The sequence below is a fragment of the Betta splendens genome, chromosome 11 (assembly GCF_900634795.4).
Source record: "Betta splendens chromosome 11, fBetSpl5.4, whole genome shotgun sequence".
NCBI classification, from domain to species: domain Eukaryota; kingdom Metazoa; phylum Chordata; class Actinopteri; order Anabantiformes; family Osphronemidae; genus Betta; species Betta splendens.
Genome location: NC_040891.2, coordinates 990631 through 1015339, shown reverse-complemented (window position 1 = coordinate 1015339; position 24709 = coordinate 990631). Strand labels below are relative to the sequence as shown.

The 24709-nt window shown below is 42.5% G+C and overlaps 1 protein-coding gene across 3 annotated transcripts in view; it reads right to left on the bottom strand.

Moving 5' to 3' along the window:
• Positions 1–465: 465 nt before the first annotated feature.
• The window catches only part of gabbr1b (gamma-aminobutyric acid (GABA) B receptor, 1b), a 142978-nt gene continuing 118734 nt past the window's right edge, over positions 466–24709 (bottom strand). Inside the window, exons 13-18 of one of the 3 annotated variants that reach the window (XM_029167437.3) lie at positions 24350–24460; positions 23938–24031; positions 7382–7509; positions 5399–5527; positions 4102–4245; positions 466–4024 (exon numbers count right to left, since the gene is read on the bottom strand). In XM_029167437.3, the coding sequence (XP_029023270.1) occupies positions 3743–4024; positions 4102–4245; positions 5399–5527; positions 7382–7509; positions 23938–24031; positions 24350–24460 (888 nt within the window). In that variant the 3' untranslated portion in view covers positions 466–3742. The remainder of the gene's footprint in view (positions 4025–4101; positions 4246–5398; positions 5528–7381; positions 7510–23937; positions 24032–24349; positions 24461–24709) is intronic. The other 2 variants (XM_029167438.3, XM_055512974.1) reach the window with 2 other exon arrangements.

Genomic DNA, 24709 nt, shown 5'->3' with positions numbered 1-24709 from the left:
CGCCCATACTTTAGATTTTCCAAACGTCGCCTGCCTCAAGTTAACCTACGTAACTTCTAGAGGTCAATAGGCCATGTCATTTTTCCCCAAGCGCGAGATAGCACATACACACAAAGCAGTTGGTTATGCAAAGCAGTTATTTACAGCAATATAGGCACAGGTAAATTCTCCACCGCCTCTCTTTGTCTCTCCCACACAGATACTTTGCTTAAAGCAGCCAAATCAGAATTTAATGATCAGATTTCTCTAATCTTACCAACATTTGCTCACACTGTCATGAACACAGAGAATCGTCATGTAAAAGCTTTAAACGCTATTTACCTTCACTGATGACGACGGTCGTGCGCCCGGGCCAGTCCGGACAAATGTTGGTTCTGGACACGGCTCCTCACGCCTGTGTTCGTGACGCCATTCTGTTGAGTATTTCTTGTTCCGACATTGTTAGAGAGTTCACACAGACTCAACTTTTATGCTCAAATTAACACATGAATTTATTACATAGAATGAAATAGTACAATCACAGAATAATCATGAGAGAGGTGGTGGCCGAATTCACCCGCTTGTTCTTCTGCAGAAAGAACTGAGAGGTCGAAAAAGGTCAGCTGGGTGTCTGCAGCAGACCCTCTGCGAAGCACTCTAAGAAACATCTCCCAATGCCCACTTTTTAATGCAGTGTTGTTTATGCAACCAGCGAGTGCCTACGTGTCCATCGAAAGTCCATGTTTACTCAGCTGCAGCAGTTTATTTGTTTTAGTGGCCAACCTGACACCACGGTCAACTTGACATTTGTTGCAATGGACAGAAATAACTCCATAGGAGGAACAGAATTTACCACACTTAATTAACCCCTGAATATCTAAAGTTATTGTGAAGAAGTGAATTTGGAAGGCTCCCTTTAAACAATGTTTTAATACAAGAGGTAACATCACCTCCTGTCCAATATGTAGAATGTGGATTCACTTGTGGATCCTACCTATGCCAGCCAGGGAGCTACCATAAATCTACACACATTTCGTTTGTGATACATCTGAACCTACTGTAGGCATAGATTTGTTCTTATGTAGGATTTTCATGCGTAAGTACCATTTGTACCATTTGTTTGTGACCGTGTCTGTGCTGTATTGGACTTTTCCGTTTTTTAACTAAGTCTGGAGATTGACTACCACTTTTGCCCGACCCCTTACCTGTACTGCTGCCTTCATCTCTGCCATCTGTGTACTGACCTTGAATCCTCTAAAACTCAAGTCTTGTCTGAGCTGTGCATTTGGGTCCTTCACTGTTCTGATCTGTGACACATTGTCTGTGATGAGTTGTTTTTGAGGGGACAGGGAATGTTCACTGTTATACAAGCTGTAGAGTTACTGCTTTATAATGTGGCAAAGTGATGTTTCTTCACATGACAAGATATAATAGAAGACTTTTGTTGGGGATGAAATAGTGTATATGATTGTATTGTAAGCCACTTTATCAGTATATGTTGCATTTGTAGACCATAGTTTCAGATGAACAAGTAGTTTTATTTTGATTCTTACATTTCAAAATATTGTCCAGATCAGGTATACAGTATATAGAAATATACTCTGAATACTGTAACACATGAAATACAGTTTATATATGCAAAATTAATGTCTTATTATTTACATGTACATCATTATTTACAATGTGCATATTTTGAACATTACTGCTTTACACATTCAACAGGTAAAATACTTTATAACAGACAAACAAACAGCAGATATTTACACATACTCACTATAGCAGTAGCAAAATTTAATGGTTATCATGGTTCATAAATCTGTGCCTCACATTATTAGTCCAATCAGAAGTTCAAATACTCACATTTATGAAAACAAACTATTTTATCGTTTGTAAGCGTTTATCATAACAGTTTAACACAAACCATGTTTATTTATTTATATGTGTTGCACACAAATTCAGGTTAAAATTGAAATTTTAACAATGAGATTCAGATACTGTATAATGCAAAAGAACAAAAAATTACCCCATGTACTGTAGCACGTTCAATGAGTCTTAATCTGGAAAAGGCAATATCATGTAAATGAAAACTCTTTTTTGAAGCAGATGTATTAGGCCCCCTGTGACCCTTGAGTGGATAAAGCGGGTGAGAAGATGAGTGAGGGAGTGTTTAATTGGGAAATCTGAAGAACAACCCAGAAACTTGGTGGTGGAAACATGCACCGTTAACAAGCTGACTTGTCAAATCTAACACACAGTGGGTAACAAGACAGACCACTGCTTCCTACCACTGAACTGTATTAATGCACGGATCAATTCCTAACTAGGTTTAAAAAGAATGAAATTAAAAAGATGAATTTAAAGCGTACTATAATCCCTTCAGTCTATGTCTACTGTTAAGATAAACACATTTTTGTTACATTGATAAATCCATAAAAAACAAACCTTATATGTAATGTGAGGTAATACATTTAAGATTTAGATTAACCAACTTTTTTTTCTTTCATGTCTACCAAAATTTTGTTTTGGGTTGGAACAACATGTTCCAGGGTAAAATTAATTATTTCCAGAAAAAGAATTCAACTTCTGAAAAGTATCATTCTGCAAAAGAAACTAACTTGTCTAACTTGTCAATTCTGTCTTGACTTTAAGCTGATGATTGTAGGGAAGAGAGAAGGAAAATTGATCAATTGGTAAACTGAGGGTTTCATTGGTAAACACATCCACACTGATTCATAACCAAGGCCTCAGATGTGAAGATGCTGATCCTCATTACAGTCTCACACCTGGCTGTAAACTGCCCCAGTACACACTGAAGGGATTCTGTAAGGTCTTAAGCCTTACTTTGTAAAGTGCCTTGAGATTACTTTTATTGTGAACTGGCTTTTTTTGAAGGTCCTCGTCTGGTGAACAGCCCTAAATCAACAAGACTGGCATCACTGAGAACTTCAACACAAACAAATGCAACCACGTACAACAATTTGGCTAGCTCCTTTTCCAACATTTAACAGGACTAGTGAAAATGGCAAAGCCTAATACATGACGGAGACATCCAGCCATTCTGTCACAAACAGGCTTTAGACATATGTCTTGCTTTTCAGACCATTAACTCTGTACATACAGTAGCACTTTATAAGTACATAACTGCAGGAGGTTACTGTAAAATATAAGCTTCATCCAAACTTCTTGCTAAGCCCCTAGTTAAACGATAAACATACATGAACAATTCAAATATTTTCATTCCTAGATAATGTTGCTGTTGTTAGTAGATTTTGTTTTGTTTTAGGGTTCAAATATGCATCTAAATATCCTCCCAAAACACTTGGAATATCTGTGACCCCATGTCAAGAGTTTGCAAAAAATACAAGAATTGCACATATTTTATTGCTATTCTATGCTCATCTAACACATGTTTAGTTTAATAATGGAAAACATTTACATTAGCAGCCATAGCTGTAGTGGTCAGGGTGTGGTAACAGATCAACTTTGTTTAGAAGGCAAATCATTAATTACCAGCAGATGGGGCATTGTAAAGTTATTTCATCAGAAAAATATAATTAATTAATTAATTAATTAAGCTGGGCAAGGTGGGTATGTAAATCCTCATTAGACATTTTTCTTAACGCTACCCTTTTCACTTTAAGTGCTGCTGAGTGATAGAAGATTTTCCACTAAGCTCCTCCAAGAGACACTGATTTAAGACTGACACCCCTTGTCACATTTCATAAATATGTAGCTACGATCCTGCTACTGCTCACCACCCCTCTCACTTGTAGAGCATTTGTAGACGGCTAGTGTGGCAGTTATTCCGATTGATCTTGCCTTTAGGCTGGCACAGGCTGGAAGAATTGGTGAAGGTAGGAGAGACAATGTGGGGATCAGAGTTGGGGGCTGAGTAGCCTGGTGGTTGGGCCAGAGACCTGGGATTGCTATGGGTGATGGTGATTGGTGGAGAGCTGTGGTTGCTCACAGTGGATGTTCTTCTTCTAGATTGCAGGGCCTGTCGCTCAGTTAGCTGGTTTCTCAGTTCTGACACACGCTCTTCTTTCTGTAAACAGAGCAGCAAAAGGGACCTTCTGTAATGCACTAATTTCACAGCAAGAGAACTATGGGAAAATGGCCAACCTCCTGAATGATCTTCTGCAGCTCTTTGTTCTCTCTCTCTAGTTGTCTCGATTTCTCGTCGTCATTGTTATTAATGGATGAGCCGGTCTTCATGGTCTCCTGGGCATCTGACTGCCACTCACCCCGCATTATCAGACGACGCATCTGCAAATGGCGTATGCAGGTTTTAGTGCATCAACATCAGAAAGGTTTATAGTATATATGTTACAATGTGTGAAATGGGCCCTATGCTGTGTAAACTATTTTTTTACATTTAGCATATCAGTGGTGAAAGATATGAATGGTCGGTGATGCATCATATCACTTATGATGCTTACAGCAGCATTAGTCTATGGATGGCTCCTCTATCCATAGCCATCTAGAGGCTCTCCAGATGACTCTTTCTTCTTCACTGGCCAGCTCATAACCAGCCAGGTGTAAACTGCGTAGAGAGAGCACCCAGCAAATCCCCTACAACCTACTGTACTTCCGCTAGCTGGCACTGTGCTCTCCAGCTTTGTCTCTGGCACCTTTTTTAAAGGTTCTAATACTTGGCTGCCTACTTGGCAAATGTCAAAGTTTTCCATAAGCTGTAATAATAAATAAATAAATAAATAAATTCTAAGTGTGTCAGACTATGCTAGTTTATCAAATGCATAATTCAATACATTTGTCAGTTGGCTCAGTTCAAACAAATAAAGAAACAAACTGGGACTGAACAGAAATGAATTAACAGAAAATCACTGCACAGCAGGAAAACCTCCAAACGCAGAAGTACAAACTAAGTAACAACTTTAACAAAACTAAGAATGCATTCAAACAAACAAGACAGGCAGAAATAACTAACAAAATAGACCGATAATATGAACAGGATAACAAAGACAGTAAAATAACTGGTAAACAAGAAACAACCAGCTTAGGGCAACAAGAAAACATTCACATGAGAGAATACCCACAACCACAGACAACTTGAATACAGGTTATGGAGACAAGTGTTAATAAAGAGTGAGTGATTCAGCCAGACATGAAACAGGAAGTGACATCCCATGATCCTGGCGTGTCATGTCAGTAAAAACAAAAATCACAGCATTTCCAAAGGTTGAAGGGCTGTACTGTAATAGCCTCTTGCTGATACCTCAGAATTTTCTCATCAATGTGTATGTTTTAAGTTTTTGTGTATTTGTAGGTTCAATTATAATGACATTGGTGCCATGAGCAGAGACCGCTGACTGATGTCACTGAAGTTACCAGAGCAAAATACTAGGTCAGAATTCCTGTTTAAAATATTGTCATATCTTTATATTAGATTTGATTTTACCTTGGGGATAAACAGAACCACCAGTGTGATGTAGACTGAGAAGACGATGGCCAAAGCAGCAAAGGCAAAGGAGGCGTCTTGCTGTGATGACAGGATCATGGTGACGGGTGCTGTGATCATACATAGCACCTGAGCAAAACAGAGTAGAGAAACAACTTATTTATATTTTTACTGCAGAAAAGAAACATCAAGAATTCACAATCCATTGTTTTAAACTACTACAAACAAATAAAATCAACTGGTTGGTGATATTTAATGACCAGCACCTGTAAACCATTGCACTGCAGTAGTGACGGGTCCGGCAACACCGATGCGTCGGCGCCTGCGTCGAGCTCTTAGAGCGAAACACTGTGTCGGTGCGCGTATCGCGTTGGGAAAGCACGTGACCGATACAGTTCCTGTCTGACGCGCCAGACTGTGTTTATAAGGAAGCGCATGTGTCGGGATGCATCTGCCGAATGGAATCCCTGAGCGTTTGCCGTTCATCGTCAAATTCATCTATAATTCATCTCATATCGGAAAATAAGGTTTCTTTTTTGATTTAATTTTATAATAAAGTGAAAGTGTATTATTAAAATAATTAATTAATTTTAAAAAGTTTTCACTTGATCTATCTGAATTCAGATTAATTTCCAAAGTGACTCTTTACTAATCATATTGTTTTATGCAGGTTAAATTTCGTATTTGTTCGACAGAACTTTCCTATTTAAGCAAAACCACCTCACAGTGTGTTGACCCCAGCAACACTTCTAGTCCCCAGATTTAAATCACTCCGCAGTTCCTCCAAGTGCAATGAGGCCGTCAGTAGACTGCAGTCAGAACAGCAGCTGTCTGCACCCTCTTTAGGCATGTTATTCAGCATTATTTGTTTCTTGTTGTTTGGAAATGGTGTACTAAAATGGCAGTGTGTTGTTTCTAGATAACCTTTGGCAAGATCTCCTCATTGCAGTGGGCAGAGAGACCAAATTTGTTAAAAAAAAAAAAAAGGCATCTTCATTCACAACATGTTCACTTAGATTTTTACGTTATGATACACTTTATCGACTGTATCTAAAAATATAAATTTTAAATGTAAATGAAGATATGAAATAATACTATATAACATACAATGGCTTAAATTATATTATTGTATATATTAAGTCACAAAATCAGTGTCAGATGAGTCCGTCAACTAGGCTGCCTGTAGGGAGTTTTAATGTCCAGCAGGTGTCAGTATTCAGTGACACAGTATCGGCACAGTATCAATACAGTTTTGCAATGTATCGAAACGTTTCATGACGCCTCATCTACCCATCACTACACTGCAGTAACAGACTATTATTGTAGCTACAGTGAAATGGAGATGGAAACAACCTTTTTTTTAATACTTGGTGGTTTAAACTGTGGGAACAGAAAAAAATAATGATCCCGACAGTCTATAGTCTGTATCAGTTTCAGACTTATTTGCCAGGGAAAACCTAAAGAAGTAGCAACAGCAATACATTCAGTCTAGCCTGTGTACTACTGTGGAGGTCTGTGCACACAGGCCTGTTTACACTCCACTCTGTAACTCTCACTGCTCAAACCCCAGCAGAGAGTAAGCTCAGCCATGTACAAAACATGTACAGTACAGCCTCTGTCAGTTTACAGGTTATGCATGATGTGTAAGGAATATAGTTGTATATACACACATTCTTTTACTTACATCTGGGTGAGGACCTCCATTCACATAATGCCTTCCCTAGCCCCTTACCTTAACCATTCAATCAATTCTAACCTCAGCCCTAAAATCACCACCACAATGTCCTCATTTTGTCAATATGTCCTCACTTTGATAAAAAATAAGTTTTTTGGTTCTCACTTTGAGTGAGTACAAGTACACACATACAAACACTAATAGTGTGGATTCTACACCTTCTCCGGTACTATGTGATGTCATCACATCTGGTGGTGTGATTTAATAATTCATTAATTATTAGTGTTTGAAGTTTCAACTCAACTCACAGCTACATTATAGATGGCCATGCCTACTGCTCGGTGGTCATTGATTTTCTCTGTGGATATGGACTTAGTCTCGTAGGCCAGGAAGATGCCAAGCAGCAGCAGTAGGCCTTTATAACCATATACCACACCTGCAAGACAGGGACAAGGAACAAGACAGCAGCTGTGAGAAATGGCACCAGTATTTGTACTTCAGCTTATTAAACCTTTAGTAGTCAAGGCTTATTTTGGCTCATACTTACCTTTTATCAAACAAAAAGGTTTAGTATACCAGGGTTTGGCATTCATTGTTTAGCATAAAATGACCTATACAGTGGCACAAGACGGAGGTAGTAATCCAATTTAATCATACTGGTAAAGGCAGACTCCTGAAGGTTATCAAGTGGATGTAGTAGTAGGGATTTTACATTTTTCACACATCTTACATACATAACCTTCATACACTGTGCACAATTAGTCAACTTGTATTTTGGAGGATTATTTGTATTACTGAATAAATATAGTGCTCTCAGTCAGTCCAAAATGTTACTAAACCTTTATCCTGAACATTTAAGGACGTACAGTAAAAGTGAGGTTTTGGCTTCTCTTAGAGATCTAACAGATCACATCTGTTCGTACAGACTTGTTATTCAACTAAATGAAAAACACAAAATGTGAAGACAATAAACAAAGCTCAAAATAATTTAAACACATTTCTGACAAAAACAAAACAACAAACCAGTGACCAATATAACCACCATTTCTAATAATGCATAAGCATTCCATTCAAAGAGCCTATCAAGTTATTTTTTGTGCAGGAGTACCTACAGTACAGCCTCTCAAACTATGTTCAGAGAGGTTAACTGTTTTCCTTCAGACCCACAATTTCTCAACAGGGTTTAGGTCAAGTGAGGAATGTTCTTTCAGTGGAATACTTTAATGCATGTGGTGGAGAATTGTCCTGCCCAAAAATCATGGGATTCTTGAAAGATTCAGACTTTTTCAGAACCACTGCTTGAAGAAAGACACTTCTTGGGTACTAGCCCACCAGGATGCAGCTCCACCTCGAAGTGGAGCTCTGGAACATTATTGATCCAGACACAGACCTTTCCATTGGGTTCGTCAGGAGTCCCTCACATCCCAGCAGTCCATCAAACCTTTGAAACATCTGTCAACATATTTCTTGGTTAAGTCTTGAAATTTCAACTTACAGTATGTGTCTCATTCTGTGTCGGGTTTCTTCTAGGGGTGGGTGATACTGTAAACTGTACTGTAATGATACCGATGTCATCACATCTGGTGGTGTGATTTAATAATTTATTAATTATTAGTGTTCGAAGTTTCAACTGAACTCACAGCTACATTATAGATGGCCATGCCTACTGCTCGGTGGTCATTGATTTTCTCTGTGGATATGGGCTTAATCTCGTAGGCCAGAAGGGTGCCAAGCAGCAGCTGGATTCCTCAATTATGTTCTCAATTATTTTTTCAATTATTTATTGAAAAAAAATACTCTGAACCCTGGAGAACTAACCACATATATATGGAAATTCAAATTGTTCAATATTGAATAATATTAGACCATTATAAAATAAATACCTATATAAAAAATGAGAGACATTTATGTAAACTGACCATGAAATAATGAAATAATCAAGCATTTTCTAAATTAAGATAATTATTATGAATTCCGTTTCATTATGCTGTAAAATCTGCTCACTATTATGAAATTCCATTTCAAAATGATTATTTTCATAATACTACAGATTCTTACATCTGCCTTTTTATTTAAATACAGATGTTTTTATTTTAAAATGTCATTTTTTTCAAAGTTTTTTTGTTTAGTTCTAATCTGTATTACTGCTGGAAGCATTCACTGTTTAGTTGTTGTAATCTTTATTCTTATTATAGTATGCTTTAACTACTTTAGCATACTTCTGTCACAATCTCTGGCCCTGCCCCTTGTTCTATTTTGAGTTATTTATTTTCGGTATTGGCTGGTTCTATTCTAGGGTTTTATTTTGAAGGACTTCCGGCCACTCACTCCACAGCTGTGTTTACGGTCACGTGTTGGTTTCACTTCCGCTAATACTGTCCCTGTTTCTACTGGTCATTAGCCACACCTGCACGTCATCAGTAATCAGGTCACTGTGTATTTAAGCACCACTTCTCACCCTAGTACCTTGCCAGATTGTTGCGTGTTATTCACCACATTCCAGCGTTCTGTAGCCTAGCCCAGTCTTGCATCGACGCTGAGCCTGTCTAGTCCTTGCCTGTCTTGTATGCCTTGGTTGTTTGATCCTGCCTGATACCGACCTTGCCTGCTTGCCTACCACGATCTCACGCCTGACGGAACGGTACTGTAATCCAGACTCTTGTATACGAACCTTGTGTCACAATCTGGGTTTTTTGTTTCTCGTTTTATTCTGAAGGACTCTGGTTTCACTTATGTTTTGGTTTCCCGTTTTAGTGTAGCAGTTCCGGTTTCCAGTCTCATCTCATTAGCTCCAGTCTTACTTCCGGTTTTCGTTACTCACACCTGTCTATAATCAGTAATCACTCACCTGTGTATTTGAGCACCACAAGTTCCCATAGCCCATTGCCAGATCGTCGTATGCTAGTCATCACCTTCCAGCGTTTCATCATCCTGCCTGTATGTTCCTCGATCCTGTTTCGTTTTCTTGACTCCTGATTCCCGTCTGCTCCTGAACTGTACTGTCGCCTGGAAAGATCTTGTGATACCGACCTGACCGCCTGACATCGAGATAGCCTGCTCCTTACCGGTACTGTAAACCTTGTCATCCTGTTACCGAGACTCTGCCTGTCCCTGGACCTGATTCAGCCTGCTCCCTCTGTACCGAAAGCTGAGATTCCTTGTGTATGACCTGGACCGACTGTCATAACGAAAACTGTATTAAACCTTTAAACTCTACCGTCTGTCTGAGATCTCTGTGCTGTGCATGTGGGTCCGATCTCTGCCAAAACCTGACACCTTGCCTGTCCCTGACACCGGGCCTGCCTGATTCTCGACATTGCGCCTTATAAACTTTGTGTGTATGACCCTGCCTGATCTTGACTCTGAGTTGGAATAAATCCCTTTTGTTATTCACATCCCAGCCTGTCCGTGCCGTGCATGTGGGTCCGCTGCCTTTGACGTTCTGACAACTTCAAGCTACAGACACCATTTAAACATGGTTTAAATGGTAAATTTTCAACTATTAATCTGTTGTTCAGCTTATTAATATCTTTAATACTTTCTGATTTTTAGCAGTTTAAGCATAGGGTGGTTTTTGAGGAACTTTTTTCTTTAACGTGTCGCTACAGCGACAGTTTTCACTCTATGAACACAATTCTTTCACTCAGTTGTAGTCATACCTGCCATCTTTCTAATGATGTGCCTGGTTAAGCCCTCAGACCTATACTTTAGTCTGCCTCAAAGCGGAGAAAGTTCCTCCCATAGACTGCTAAGCAAGAGTAATAGACTAACTATGCAGCTAATTCCTAAGCTAATAATGTGAAGAGACAAGAAGAGATTGTCTCTTTTTGAGCGCCCTCTTAACAGAGTGCAAACCCCATGTATTTTTCACACATCCAACGTATTACCGTGTCCTAAGGGTCACTCACAGGCACACTATCCTCTCTCAGGGTACCGCACATAAAACAAAAACACATAAGACACATAACACTTATGAACAAAAGGCTAAATTATTTTACCAAGGTTATTCAATTTTATTTTGATTATATAGCGCCAAATAACAACAAGTTTATCTTAAGGCACTTTACAAGATAGGTTTAAGACCTTACACAACTAAAGCCAACAGATCCCACATACAGCAAGCTTTTAATTACAACTTGACAGCAACAGTGGAGAGGAAAAACTCCCTCTCTAATGAGGAAGAAACCTCCAGCAGAGCCAGGCTGTATTTGGACGGCCAGTTATAACATTATTAAGTTATAACATTACTTAAATCCTAACTTTAGCTATACCACTACAAACACAAGAACAGTTACTTTACCCATAAGCCTTAGCGGCTCAGGGCAGGAATGCCCCTCCTGGGCCACTACAATATGTTAAAATAATAATAATAAAATGCTCATTGTGATAACCCTTATGGTTTTGCTGTTACAAGCATATTAAGCAACTTCTCTACAACGGATTGAGCTGATCTTTGGAGTTTCCTACCTTTGGAGAACCATCTCCATGACAACAGCACAGCTGCAGTAGATCAGTAATTAGAGCTCAGAACAGTTTGACTGACAGGTCAAACTCATACTGCCCACTGTCCACATCAGCTCTTTGCATATCAGTGTAATGAATTCACATCACATGATCTACAGCTGCTGTTGATCAGTGACTGAGCTCAGCAACAGTTTGAAGGACAGGTCAAACTCCTAATGCTCAGTGTCCACAGCAGCTCTATGCATATTACTTATGAGTTTATTACACTGTTTGATTATTTAATATTTAAGCACACACCACCTCGAAATCCTTTCAAAATAAAAACACCCATTACAATCATAGTATTAAGTATTAAATGTTATTTATTTATAGTTAATGACAATATGTTACAGTCAAACAATTACCCACATACACTTCCTTCAAATCCATTCAAAATAAAAGCATTAATTCCACTCATTTGCTTTAATAGCAAGATTTCTGACTGGTTTATTGTAACTAGTTAATAGTTAATGAGAGTATTTTACAGATTAGCAAGTAAACACTTTTACATCAGGGCTGAACTTTTTACACTGTTAAAACTTTCAGCTTTTATTTTAATTACTAATGTTATAATGTGATAGTACTGTTTGGCATTTACAACAATAGTTATCAATCCAGAGAAAGATTTTCAACTTTTTTTATATTGTTATATTTAGCTGTAATGTGTGTGTTGTAGCAGCTATTTGTTGTAATGCTTCAGCATTTCTTGAGGAACAAATTCAACATTACAACATTCAGCAATATATGCAGATTTTAATTGCAGTGCTTTATGGGTAATGGGCAATAATGAGTAATCGTTGGCACCCTAATTGGAACTGGTGTGAGAAGGAGTAACCCTTGCAAAGATTACTGCATGACTTTGTATTGGAATATTCACTTTTGCATTAGGTTCAAACCTTTAAAACTTTTAACCTCTTGTTTAATTAAATAAGTATGTTAAAATTATAACATATTTATAAATTTACTTCTCCACCTAGAGAAAACTATTCAGCTTTGTCCTCTGTGAGCTCTGTTAATCTATGATTGATGGATGACTTTGTATTAGGATAACCACCTTTGCATCAGGTCTGTTTTTAAAATTCTGCAACATTCAGCTTTTTGTTTGTTAAACACGTACACGTCGTCCAAATCCTTTCAAAATAAAAGAATCAATCCATATCTTATGCCTTAACAGTGCTTTTTCATTAAGTAATTATGTTTAGTTAATAAGACTACTATAAGTTTGGGTATTAAGCACACACACCTCCCTGAAATCCTTTCAAAAACAGAAACAATCCAAATCTTTACTTTTAAAAGCATTGTTTTTGCCTTTGAATGGTTAACTAAGAGTAGGTAATGAGACTATTATACACTTTAGCAATGAGGAACACAGTTCCTTAAAATCCTTTCAAAATAAAAGCAACAATCCAAATTTTTAGTTTTAATGGTATTTTTCTTGCGTTAGAATGCGTAATTGTGACTAGATAATGAGACCATTTTAAAGTTTATGTATTAAGTACACACACTCTTCTAAATCATTTAAAAATAAAAGCACAAATTCAGGTCAATATTTCTGCTTTCAAGTGGTTTATCATGACTAGTTAAGACGACTATTACAATTTAGCAATTGTCCGCACACCTTCTCCAAATGTTTTCAAAATAAAAGCACTAATCTAAAACAAATTTAATAGTAAGATTTTTGGCTTTGACTTGTTAAATATGACCACTCGATGAGACTATTTTATGGTTTAGTAATTACCAATACATACACTCCAAATCTTTTCAAAATAAAAGCACCAATCCAAGTCTTTAGCCTAAATAGCACTTTTCTATTTTACTGTTTAACAGTTACCTGCACATACTTCCTTCAAAGCTTTCAGCTGTAATAAATCTTTCAACAACTTTGAGCTATTTGTTCAGCTCTTGAATTCCAAACTATTTAGCTGTTTTAAAACACTCACCTATATTTGATCAAATACAGCAAACCTTTTCAATTTCAGCAAATCTTTTTTTTAACAACTCTCAATTCTCTTTAGATAAATTTATCTTTAAATGCTTCAGCTACTTTCACCTATGTTTTCAATGTTTCAGCTAGTTTCAGCAATTCTTTTTCAATACATTCAGCATGGAAGCATTCAATGAGCATTTTCCTTTGGAAATTCTTCATTTAGTGTTAGTATAGATATTTCCTTTACCTAACTCTTCTGGCATGCCTTGAGCTACAGAGTCCGATCGAATGCCGTTCAAATGATCTCTTCGCTGATTATGGGCAACGTGAGTTCACTGGATAATAAAATGGATGAACTGAAAGCTCTAGTGTGAGAGGAGAACGGGTTCAGCGCTGTGCGCTTTGACAGAGACACAGTGGGGACCAGGAAGATGCCAGGAGGGGGGTGGCCGTTTTTGTTAACAATAAGTGGTGCCATCCTGGACATGTGACAGTCAAAGAGTGGAACTGCATCCCTGACATCGAACTGGCTTTGATCTTCATGCAGTGACATGTATAATAAAACTTTAACTAGTAATTAGATGTAATTAGACAATAGTAATTAGACTTGATGTGAATTTGTGTAGATGTGTTAGCATTCTTATTTTTAATCTCCCTTCCTTCTTGTGTGCACTCTTGTGACAGCAACCAAAGGGGGAAAAATAATTTCCCTCTGGGATTAATACATTTTTTTGAATCTTGAAATGTCAAAATTTCCAGGTTGTTGAGGAGAAGTGTGCTACTATTTTTCTTAGTCATATCTTTTATATTTTTCGAAATATGAAGCTTTATAATTTCCCTATAAAAATGAATGTGACTTTTACCATTGCCACTAGGATGACACAAGCTATGTGAGCTGATACCAACAGCTGCTTTGGCTGAGTGGCTGAAGTCCTTCATGCTGAAGCCTGGAGTCTCAGATTCAATTCCCAATTAGAGCAAGGATAGATATGAAATTAAATGGTTTACAAGAAAACCTAATATATTCAAAACCGATCTTCAGATTTATTCAGCTATGTATTAAATTCCTTAGCCCCTTCCAGCTGTTTTCAATGCATAAGCTAATTTCAGCATGGAAGCATTCACTGCATTTTCTATGGGGATGTCCGGCTCTTTTCACAGTTTTTTTTGGCTCGGCTCTCTTTGTGGATCCCAGTCGGCTCCTAAATTATTATCACTCTGTGCCTTATATTTTTGCCGAATTTAGCAATTACAATTAGTTTGTCTGCATTTGTTTTTTTTGTGTTTTCAAAGTTTTGAAATGTTTTAAAAGCCTTATTTTAATGCAGTTTTTTAAATGCACAGCTTTAAAAAAATACACAGTCACATACTACTACTACTGTTTGACATTTTAATCAAACCTTTAGGTATTAACATTAAAACAATTTAAATAATAAAGTTTAGTCTAGTGAAAAGTGGCTATGTGTTCCACATGTGTTCCAGTTCCATTTACATGCAGTGAATACAATTGGACGCACCCTTCATTCTGTCACAGAAACACACAAGATTTTTTCCTGTGAAGTGGCTCGGTAAGAACACCCCCTTGCTGTGGGGATAACAGCCCTGTTTATGGAACAATAGAAGCCGTTCACAGGATGTTAGCTGAAGTGTGTCAGTCATTTGACTTATCTGTGGGCATGCTAGTTTAAAAGACATCAAATCCTGGATGTCCCAAACCTTCCTTTAACTATATTCAAATAAAACCAAGTTTCTTCATCGTTGGGCCTAAAAGTCACAGAGAGACACTACTGAATCAGATAGCCACCCTGAATGACAACATTACTACTACTCTTTTAGCATCCTTCTAAAGAGCTTGTTCCTGATTCTGTCCAACCTTGTTACTCCTAAAAAGAACATCTGCATCTTTATTTCTGCTGCCTCCATCTCTGCCTCTTGTCTCTTTCTCACTGCTACCATCTCTAACCCATACAGCAGAGCTGGTCTCAGAACTGTCTTGTACACCTTGCCTTTGAGTCTTGCTGACACTCTTCTGTCACACAACACTCCTGACACTTTCCTCCACTCGCTCCAACCCCCCTACACATGCCTATTCACCTCTTTTCCACACTCGCCATCACACTGAACAGTTGACACCAAGTACTTAAACTCCTACTTAAGCACCTACTTCACCTCACCCCTGTAGCCTCACTGTTCCCCTCTAGTTTAGACACATGTATTCTGTCTTACTACGACTGACTTTTATGCCTCTCCTTTCCAGAGCAAACATCCACCTCTCCAGCTGTTCCTCCACCTGCTCTCTACTCTCACTGCAGAAGACAATGTCATAAACATCATTGTATAGTGTCACGGACCGTTGGGACGGGATCGTGATGCAGGACCCAGATGCACAGCCGGAAGACCAAACTCAGTCTAGGACTTTATTTAATAGACAGCTCCGTAAAAAGAAGAAGCAAAAGTAATCTTGCACGGATAGGCACCGGGAATACAGAACACTGACAGAGATGCCGACAAGGAGCGGGCAACTCAGGTAAGTACAAAAGGCAAAAACAGGAGCTTACTTGACCGTCACAAGACGGGGCACGACGGTGTTGATTAACACAAAAACACAAAACAGCTGATGATCACGTGACTAATGACCGCTTAACACAGCTTGTGAAACATGACAGAGTGGTAAAACAGAACCTAGAACAGACAGGAAACCAAACAAGTGTCAAAATAAAACCGTAAGGTAAAGTAGAACATAACAGTGACGACCAGATGCTAATCCATGACATATAGGGAGATTTCTGTCTGACCTCATCTGTCAGTCTGTCCATCAGCATAGCAAACAATAAGGACTCATAGCTGATCCTTGGTGTAGTCCCACCTCCACCTTGAACTCTTCTGTTACCCTTGTTCTTAAAGATCCAGAACACTTCTCTTCCATTCCTCAGGCATCTTCTCGCTCTCTATCTCAGTTCAATCCTGTTGAACAAGCTAGTTAGAAACCCCATCGCTGTCTGTCCTAGACACTTCCACACCACCAAGTGTCTTTATCTTCTTTCCTCCTTCCAGATGACACACCTAGCACCTTTCTACCTGCCTCAGCTTCTGCCTGAATTCAGCTGTTTTTTCATTCTTTAGCTTCCACTCTTTGGTCTTCTTTTTTGTCTTTTTACTCTCTTCTTCTTCCTGACCACTAAAGTCATCTTACACACCACCATGGGGTGCTGTATGGTTACACTCTCTCCACTTTGCAGTCACTAACCTCTCTCAAATGATCTTGTCTACATAGGATGTAGTCCACCTGGGTGCTCCCACCTCCACTCTTGTACGTCACTCTGTGTTCCTGCCTCTTCTGGAAGTAAGTCTTGACTACAGTCATTTCCATCCTCCTAGCCAAGTCCACCTCCATCTGCCCTTCTAGGTTCCTTTCCTTTACACCAAACCTGCACATCACCTCCTCATCACCTCTGTTACCCTCCCCAACATGCCCATTGAAGTCTGCTCCAACCACTACCCTCTCTCCTCTGGGAATACTCTCTGTGACCTCATAAAACTCACTCCAGAATCTCTCCTTCTCTTTTAACTCACAGCCAACTTGTGGAGCATACCCACTGACTACATTCACCATCAACCCTTCCATTTCTAGCTTTAAGCTTATTAATTGTAATCAATTTCTTATCAATTATAATCAATTGTAATTTTCACCTCTAGAGAGAAGAGTTCCTGCCTCAAGTGGAGGAGTTTAAGTATCTTGGGGTCTTGTTCAAGAGTGAGGGAAGGAAGGAGCGTGAGTTTGACAGACGGATCGGTGCGGCGGCTGCAGTAATGTGGTTGGTGTATCGGTCCGTCGTGGTGAAGAGGGAGCTGAGCCGAAAGGCAAAGCTCTCAATTTACCGGTCAATCTACGTTCCTACCCTCACCTATGGTCATGAGCTTTGGGTCATGACCGAAAGGGCAAGGTCACGGATACAAGCGGCTGAAATGAGCTTCCTCCGCAGGGTGGCTGGGCGCTCCCTTAGAGATAAGGTGAGGAGCTCTGTCACCCGGGAGGAGCTCGGAGTAGAGTCGCTGCTCCTCCACATCGAGAGGAGCCAGCTGAGGTAGCTCGGGCATCTAGTTTGGATGCCTCCTGGACGCCTCCCTGGGGAGGTGTTTCGGGCATGTCCCACCGGTAGGAGGCCCCGAGGAAGACCCAGGACTCGCTGGAGAGACTACGTCTCTCGGCTGGCCTGGGAATGTCTTGGGGTCCCACCGGAAGAGCTGGAGGAAGTGTCCGGGGAGAGAGAAGTCTGGAACTCTCTGCTTAGACTGCTGCCCCCGCGACCCGGCCCCAGATAAGCGGATGAAAATGGATGGATGGATGGACCTCTAGAAAGAACATTGTTCACAAACTTCCCCTTCAGGATCACTCTTACCCAGTTTCTCTTGCTATCTACACCATGGTAGAACAGTTTGTATCCTCCTCCAATACTATGTGCTTTGCTGCCCTTCCACCTCGTCTCCTGCACACACAATACATCCACCTTCCTTCTCTCCATAATGTCTGTCAGCCCTCTACCTTTTCCTGTCATTGTGTCAACATTAAGAGTTCCTTTCCTCTTCTCTCTCTGTACACAAACCCTTTTGCCTCCTCTCCTCCTTCGACCAACAGTAGTCCAAATTCCACCGGCACCCTGTCGGTTAACAGCATTGGTGGCGGGCGTTGTTAACCTGGGCCTCGATGGATCTGGTATTGTCACAGCTCATGTCATTTAGTCACTGCAATTACCAATTTCCGGTTTTATTTTGTCACCACTTCCTGTCTCAGTCATTGTTAGTTTCAGCCAGCCTTACTTACGGTTCTAATCAACTCACCTGTTACCCATCTAGTCATCATCACTCCGCATTTAAGCACCAGCTCTAGCCCTGCCCAGTTGCCAGATTGTCTATGTGCATTAGCCAGCAGTCCAGCGTTGTACCTTGTAGCCTGAACCGTGAATGACCCTGCTTCTCCTGACCGTGCCTCTTGTCTTGACTTTGATCCTGTCCTTCCGTAAGTTTGATCCCAGCTTGTCCCTTGACCATCGACTGTCTGATCCCTGTCTGTACTGTAACTGCTGCCGTTGTGTACCGAACCTTACCTGCCTGACCACGAGTACCAATTAAACCCCTTTTTCATCACCGAGCTTTGTTTCCGTGCATGTGGGTTCGCTACCTAGAGCGCCGTGACAGTACAATCTGGCCAGACTCGAACCCAGCCGGCACCCTGCATCTGTTTAAGGTTATCAGTTGATTTTGTTTTTTGTGCACGTGAACAACGCACAGGCGCGATGGTTTTTACCTGCTCGAGTCTGCCGGAGGACCTCCGCTGGTGCTTCGAGGAGCTAGCGAAGGATTATGCGGAAGCCCCCAGTCTGAAGGTCCGGCTCCGCACCATAAAGCAGGCTATTGGCATCTTGGAGGAGGAATTCTGGTGGCTTGACTACCCGGGAGTGCAGACGCTCTTTGAGAGGCTCCAGGCAGTGCGGAGGGAATTGGCACGCGCCCTGCCAGCGTCTCATCAGCTGCTCCCGCTTCGCCGGCGAAAATTCCTGTCGCCGCTTTGCCCGATCAAGCTCACGTTCCTGTTGCCGCTCAGTCTGGTCCTGTTCACGTTCCTGTTGCCGCTCCGGCAGTTCAATCGGAAGTGCCTGTCGCTGCTCAGTCGGGTTATGCTCTCGCTCCAGACGCTGTCCAGTTGGATCCCGTCCATGCCTTGGCCCCATCTTCTGCGTCAGTCACGGCGGGTGAGGAGATGGAATCCCCATCGGGTCGTCGGCGGCCCAGACGGCGTCGACGAAAGCCGGTTCCCCCGTCCAGGCTCCAGAGGACTCGGCCACTGAAATCAAGCAACCCTCTCCTCCAGCAGAGGGCCTCCTCGCTCCATCAGACGACATCCCCACCTCCATCGCAGGCATCCCTGCACTGCGTGAGGCCCCGGGGTTCACTGAGCCGCTGTCAGAGCCTGCACTGGCCCCAGCGTCTCTGCCTGCACCCGTTCCTGCGTCTAAGCCTGCACCCGTTCCTGCGTCTAAGCCTGCAACCGTTCCTGCGTCTAAGCCTGCATCTACTCCTGCGTCTCAGGCTGCGTTGGTTCCTGCGTCTCAGGCTGCTTCTGTTCCTACATCACAGTCTACGCCTCAATTTGCTACTCTGTCCACACCCAGTCCTGCCTTGGCCCCAGCTCAGCCACGTCAAGCTCAAGCTCAAGCCTAAGCCTCAGCTCAGCCACGTCAAGCTCAAGCCCAAGCCTCAGCTCGGTCACGTAACGCTCGGACTCCAGCTTTGTGCCAGCTAGGGGGCACCCCTTGCCAGCCAAACCAGGCTCCAGTTCCTGTCGACCCCCCGGTTGAGGTCGTTCCAGTTCCTGTCCACCGCCCGGTTGAGGTCGTTCCAGTTCCTGTCGACCTCCCGGTTGAGGCCGTTCTAGTTCCTGTTCCTGTCGACCTCCCGGTTGAGGCCGTTCTAGTTCCTGTTCCTGTCGGCTCCTGTGAGGACGCCGTTCTAGTTCCTGTTCATGTCGGCCCCTGTGAGGACGCCGTTCTAGCTCCTGTTCCTGTCGGCTCCTGTGAGGACGCCGTTCTAGTTCCTGTCGGCTCCTGTGAGGACGCCGTTCTAGTTCCTGTCGGCTCCTGTGAGGGCGCCTTTCTGGTTCCTGTCGGCTCCTGTGAGGACGCTGTTCTGGTTCCTGTTCCTGTCGGCTCCACGGAGGACGCCGTTCTAGTTCCTGCCACTGTCGGCCTCAGAGAGCCCGCAGTTTCCACCGACCTCCAGGAGGAGGTCGCGCCTGCCGCAGCGCCTGTTGCGGTTCCCTGACGATCCCCAAGAGGGGGTCGCGCCTGCCGCAGCGCCTGCTGCGGTTCCCGACGATCCTCAGGAGGGGGTCGGTCCAGCTTTGTCTCCTGCTGCGGTTCCCGACGATCCCCAGGAGGGGGTCGGTCCAGCTTTGTCTCCTGCTGCGGTTCCCGACGATCCCCAGGAGGGGGTCGGTCCAGCCGCAGCTCCTGCTGCAGTCCCTGCCGGCCTCCGGGAGGGGGTCGGCCCAGCTTTGTCTCCTGCCGGTTTCCCGGAGGGGGTCGGCCCAGCCTTGTCTCCTGACGGTCCAGTCCCTGGTGGGCGGGAGGTGGTCGGCCCGTTTCTGGTTCCCGTGTTTTTTGGGTCAGCTCCTGGTGGTCCCGGCCACGCCCGTCTCGGGTCCTGGTGGTATGGCGCCTGCCGCATCTGCATCGGTTCCTTGTGGTCCAGCACCGGCCGCGGTTATCTCGACCCCTAATGGTCCGGCACTGATCACACCTACCTCTGTTCCTGGTGATCTGGCACAGATCACATCCATCTCAGCTCCTGGTGGTCTGGTCCCGGCCACGCTCGTCTCAGCTCCGGAGGGTCCGGCGTCTGTCGCATCGGCATCAGTTCCTGGTGGTCCGGCGCTTGTCGCTTCTGCATCGGCTCCTGGTGGTCCGGCGCCGGCCGCGACCGCATCTGTTCCTGGTGGCCCGGCTCTGGCCACGCCGGCATCGGTTCCTGGTGGTCCGGTTCCGGCCACGTCTCCAAGTCTGTCCTCGTCTCCACGTCCGTCCCCGTCTCTGGTTCCGGCTCGTCTCCACGTCTGTCCCCGTCTCTGCCTCGTCTCTGGTTCCGGCTCGTCTCCACATCTGTCCCCATCTCTGGTTCCGGCTTCGTCTCCACGTCAGGTCTCGTCTCCACGTCTGTCCTCATCGCTGTTTCCGGCATCCCGCCGGCTCTTGCCTCATCTGCCGGAGGGATGGGCTGGTCCTGGGCGCATCCTGTGGCATGGATGACGCTGCCTCCTGGTGTCGTCGGCCACCTCGGCTGACCGGTTCCGGAGGCGACTCCCTGCCTGGAGGTCGCTGCTTCCTGCCACGATGATGGCGCGGCCTCTGCCGTTGCCGACCGCCGCGTCTTCTCTGCCCCCTAGAACTCTAGCCTTGTCTTCGGGCATGAAATGTGCCATCTCGGCCTGGCGGCTGCACGGCCGTGACTCTCCTCGTCACCACCCTCCTTGAGGAAGTATCTGGACTTTGTATTTCCCCCGTCATGGACTCATTACTCATGGACTCTATTCTGTTCCTGCAAGTCATTCTGTGTGTTTTGATCCTCTCGTTTTTTGTTCTAGCCTGTCACCCATCTTGCTTGGTTGTGTTTTGTTTTGTTTTTGGTCGTCTTGGAATCCGCCCTAGACAGGGGGGTTCTGTCACAGCTCATGTCATTTAGTCACTGCAATTACTCATTTCCGGTTTTATTTTGTCACCACTTCCTGTCTCAGTCATTGTTAGTTTCAGCCAGCCTTACTTCCGGTTCTAATCAACTCACCTGTTACCCATCTAGTCATCATCACTCCGCATTTAAGCACCAGCTCTAGCCCTACCCAGTTGCCAGATTGTCTATGTGCATTAGCCAGCAGTCCAGCGTTGTACCTTGTAGCCTGAACCGTGAATGACCCTGCTTCTCCTGACCGTGCCTCTTGTCTTGACTTTGATCCTGTCCTGCCGTAAGTTTGATCCCAGCTTGTCCCTTGACCATCGACTGTCTGATCCCTGTCTGTACTGTAACTGCTGCCGTTGTGTACCGAACCTTGCCTGCCTGACCACGAGTACCAATTAAATCCCTTTTTCATCACCGAGCTTTGTTTCCGCCGTGCATGTGGGTTCGCTACCTAGAGCGCTGTGACAGGTATGAAATCCTTATGGACCATTTGCATGTTTGTTTTTGGCAAGTTTTACGATGGATGCCCTTCCAGACGCAACCCTCTCTATTTATCGGGGCTTGGGACCAGCACAGAAGTCACTGGCTTGCAACCCCTGTGGCTAGATTCTGGATTACACAACACTGGCTTCAAAGCCTACAGCTAATTCAAAATACTGCAGCCAGAGTTGTACTTGTGGTTCCTAGAGTCTTTAAATGTGAAATGGGAGACAGAGCGTTTAGCTACAGGACCAAGCTCATCTCCTGTGGAACCAGCTCCCTGTTCAGGTTCCAGAATCTAAGACACTCTCCACCTTTAGGATCAGGCTTAAAACCTTCCTTTTTCATAAAGCTTATAGTTAGATTAGTTAGAGATGGTTCAGGTGACTGGCAATGAGTGTTAGTCAGAGGAACCATCTCTTAAACTACAACAGACAGCTGCTGTGGGATTAATTTACCCACTGAGCTCCTTTGCTTCCTTCTATCTCTTCTATCCAATAACCTCCCATCACTGTTTTATTAACTAACCGTGTCTCTTTCTTTCCTATAGTTGCCCCAACCCCCCCATCTTTCTCCCACTCTGTCACTCACCTACAAGTATCACTGGACTTAGAGCTTTTTGTCGGTGATGTCGCAGATCCAACCATCCTGCCTGTGCTCTGTTGTTGCTTGTTATTGTTGTTGTGCTTTTCTCTCTCTCCATCCCCTCACCCCAACTAGTTGAGGCATTCAGCTGGAGGTTTCTTCCTTGTTAGAGAGGGCGTTTTTCCTCTCCACTGTTGCTGTCAAATTGTAATTAATTACAATTAAAGCCTTACAGTATGTGGGATTTGTTGGATTTAATTGTGTAAGGTTTTAAAGTGCCTTAAAGTGCCTTGTAAAGTGCCTTGAGGTATCTTTGTTGTGATTTTGCGCTATATAAATAAAATTGAATTAAACTGAATTATTTTTATATCAAAATACACAATTGCCTAATGATTGTGCTCACAGTGTAATGGGTAGGCATTTGTGTGAAGTCTAGATTTCAATGAAAGGCAGGGCCTTCTATATCTTTAGAAAGTTCCAAATGAGCACTGAACACAAAAATCATGCTCATGTTTAGTTGGATTAATCTTGGTACTGAATCTTTGCTAACGGGTTAGTCGTGTTCTGGCTAAAGTGTAAATGGTTTTAATGCAAAAAGAAGATATGGCTGCTGCCTTTTGTTACTGTCAACTGCTTATGACATGTACACATACTCTACATATCACAAAACTAACTTTAGAGTTACTCATAGGTAATACAATATTAAGGAATACGCATGATGCACAGGCACAGACAAATGAACTGTACTGGATTAATAGAAGCAAAAGTAGAGGACAACAATGTGACTTGGATCGACAGCCAGGCATCAGATTAAGGAGAGCTACAGATACTGCTCAGCAAAATCAACTGAGGACAGTCTGTGTCACACTACTGGAACCTTCATGTGACCCACCACCGCCACTTTTTTAGCAAACCTGAGACCGAGCATTGAACACTTCATTTGGAGTGGGCAAAGTGAAGAAACCGTGTCCCTTCATTGCAATGTTAACCATGACAGACTGGACCCCTGCGCTAACAAACAAACAGAAGCTATAATTATGCACAGTTTTAATTTTCTTTTACAAAACTCTTTTTTCCACTGTTTTAAAACAACTGATGCAACCCATCAGTATCCATACAAAGGAATGGAATGATTCCACTCACCCAACCAAGTGTTCATTTTTTCTGAACTGCAGTGCTCCAGCAAAGGCTGGATCAAAACATCCAGGTCTCCTTTTGGGGTTTCTCTGGTGAATTTCTGCTCACATACATAAATTATATACATGAAGAACAGCAACAAGGCAATAATTCCAACAACAAACAGTCTGTATCAGATAAAATCCAATATCTTTAGCCAAAGTAATTCATGTGCATATGTTAGGTAAACATGTAAAGTTGTATATGACATCATCACTTATTCTAATATATTTTTGGGAAACATTATATATCTCAAATTACCCATATTTGTACTTGCAGTGAATTTCTTCTCAATTCTAGTTAATAGTGTATTGTTCACACACTAACTACAGTACAGTGGATGTAAGGTGCAAATAACAAAACAAATGTTTTATCATACCTCCACTGTGATATGTAAAGGATCCACAATTTGCCAGATCATGAGAGACAAGATGTCAATGCCAAGCAGAACACAGACAGTAGCATAGAGCTTCCATGGTTCCAGATGCTGCTGGGAAAAATGAGGTGGGGGTCACATGGCAGCAAGGCAGTATTGGGTGCCGAATGTAAAAGGTGCGCGTATAACAAATTTCCTCACATTTAGCTAAATGTGACTAGGTTTAAATGTAAATGCTAAATGTAAATATAAATCCTAAATCTAAAAATAAATGTTAAATATAAATTTAAATGTAAATGTAAATATCATATGTAAATTTTAAATATAAATGTTAAATGTAAATCTAAATAAGACTGAATATTC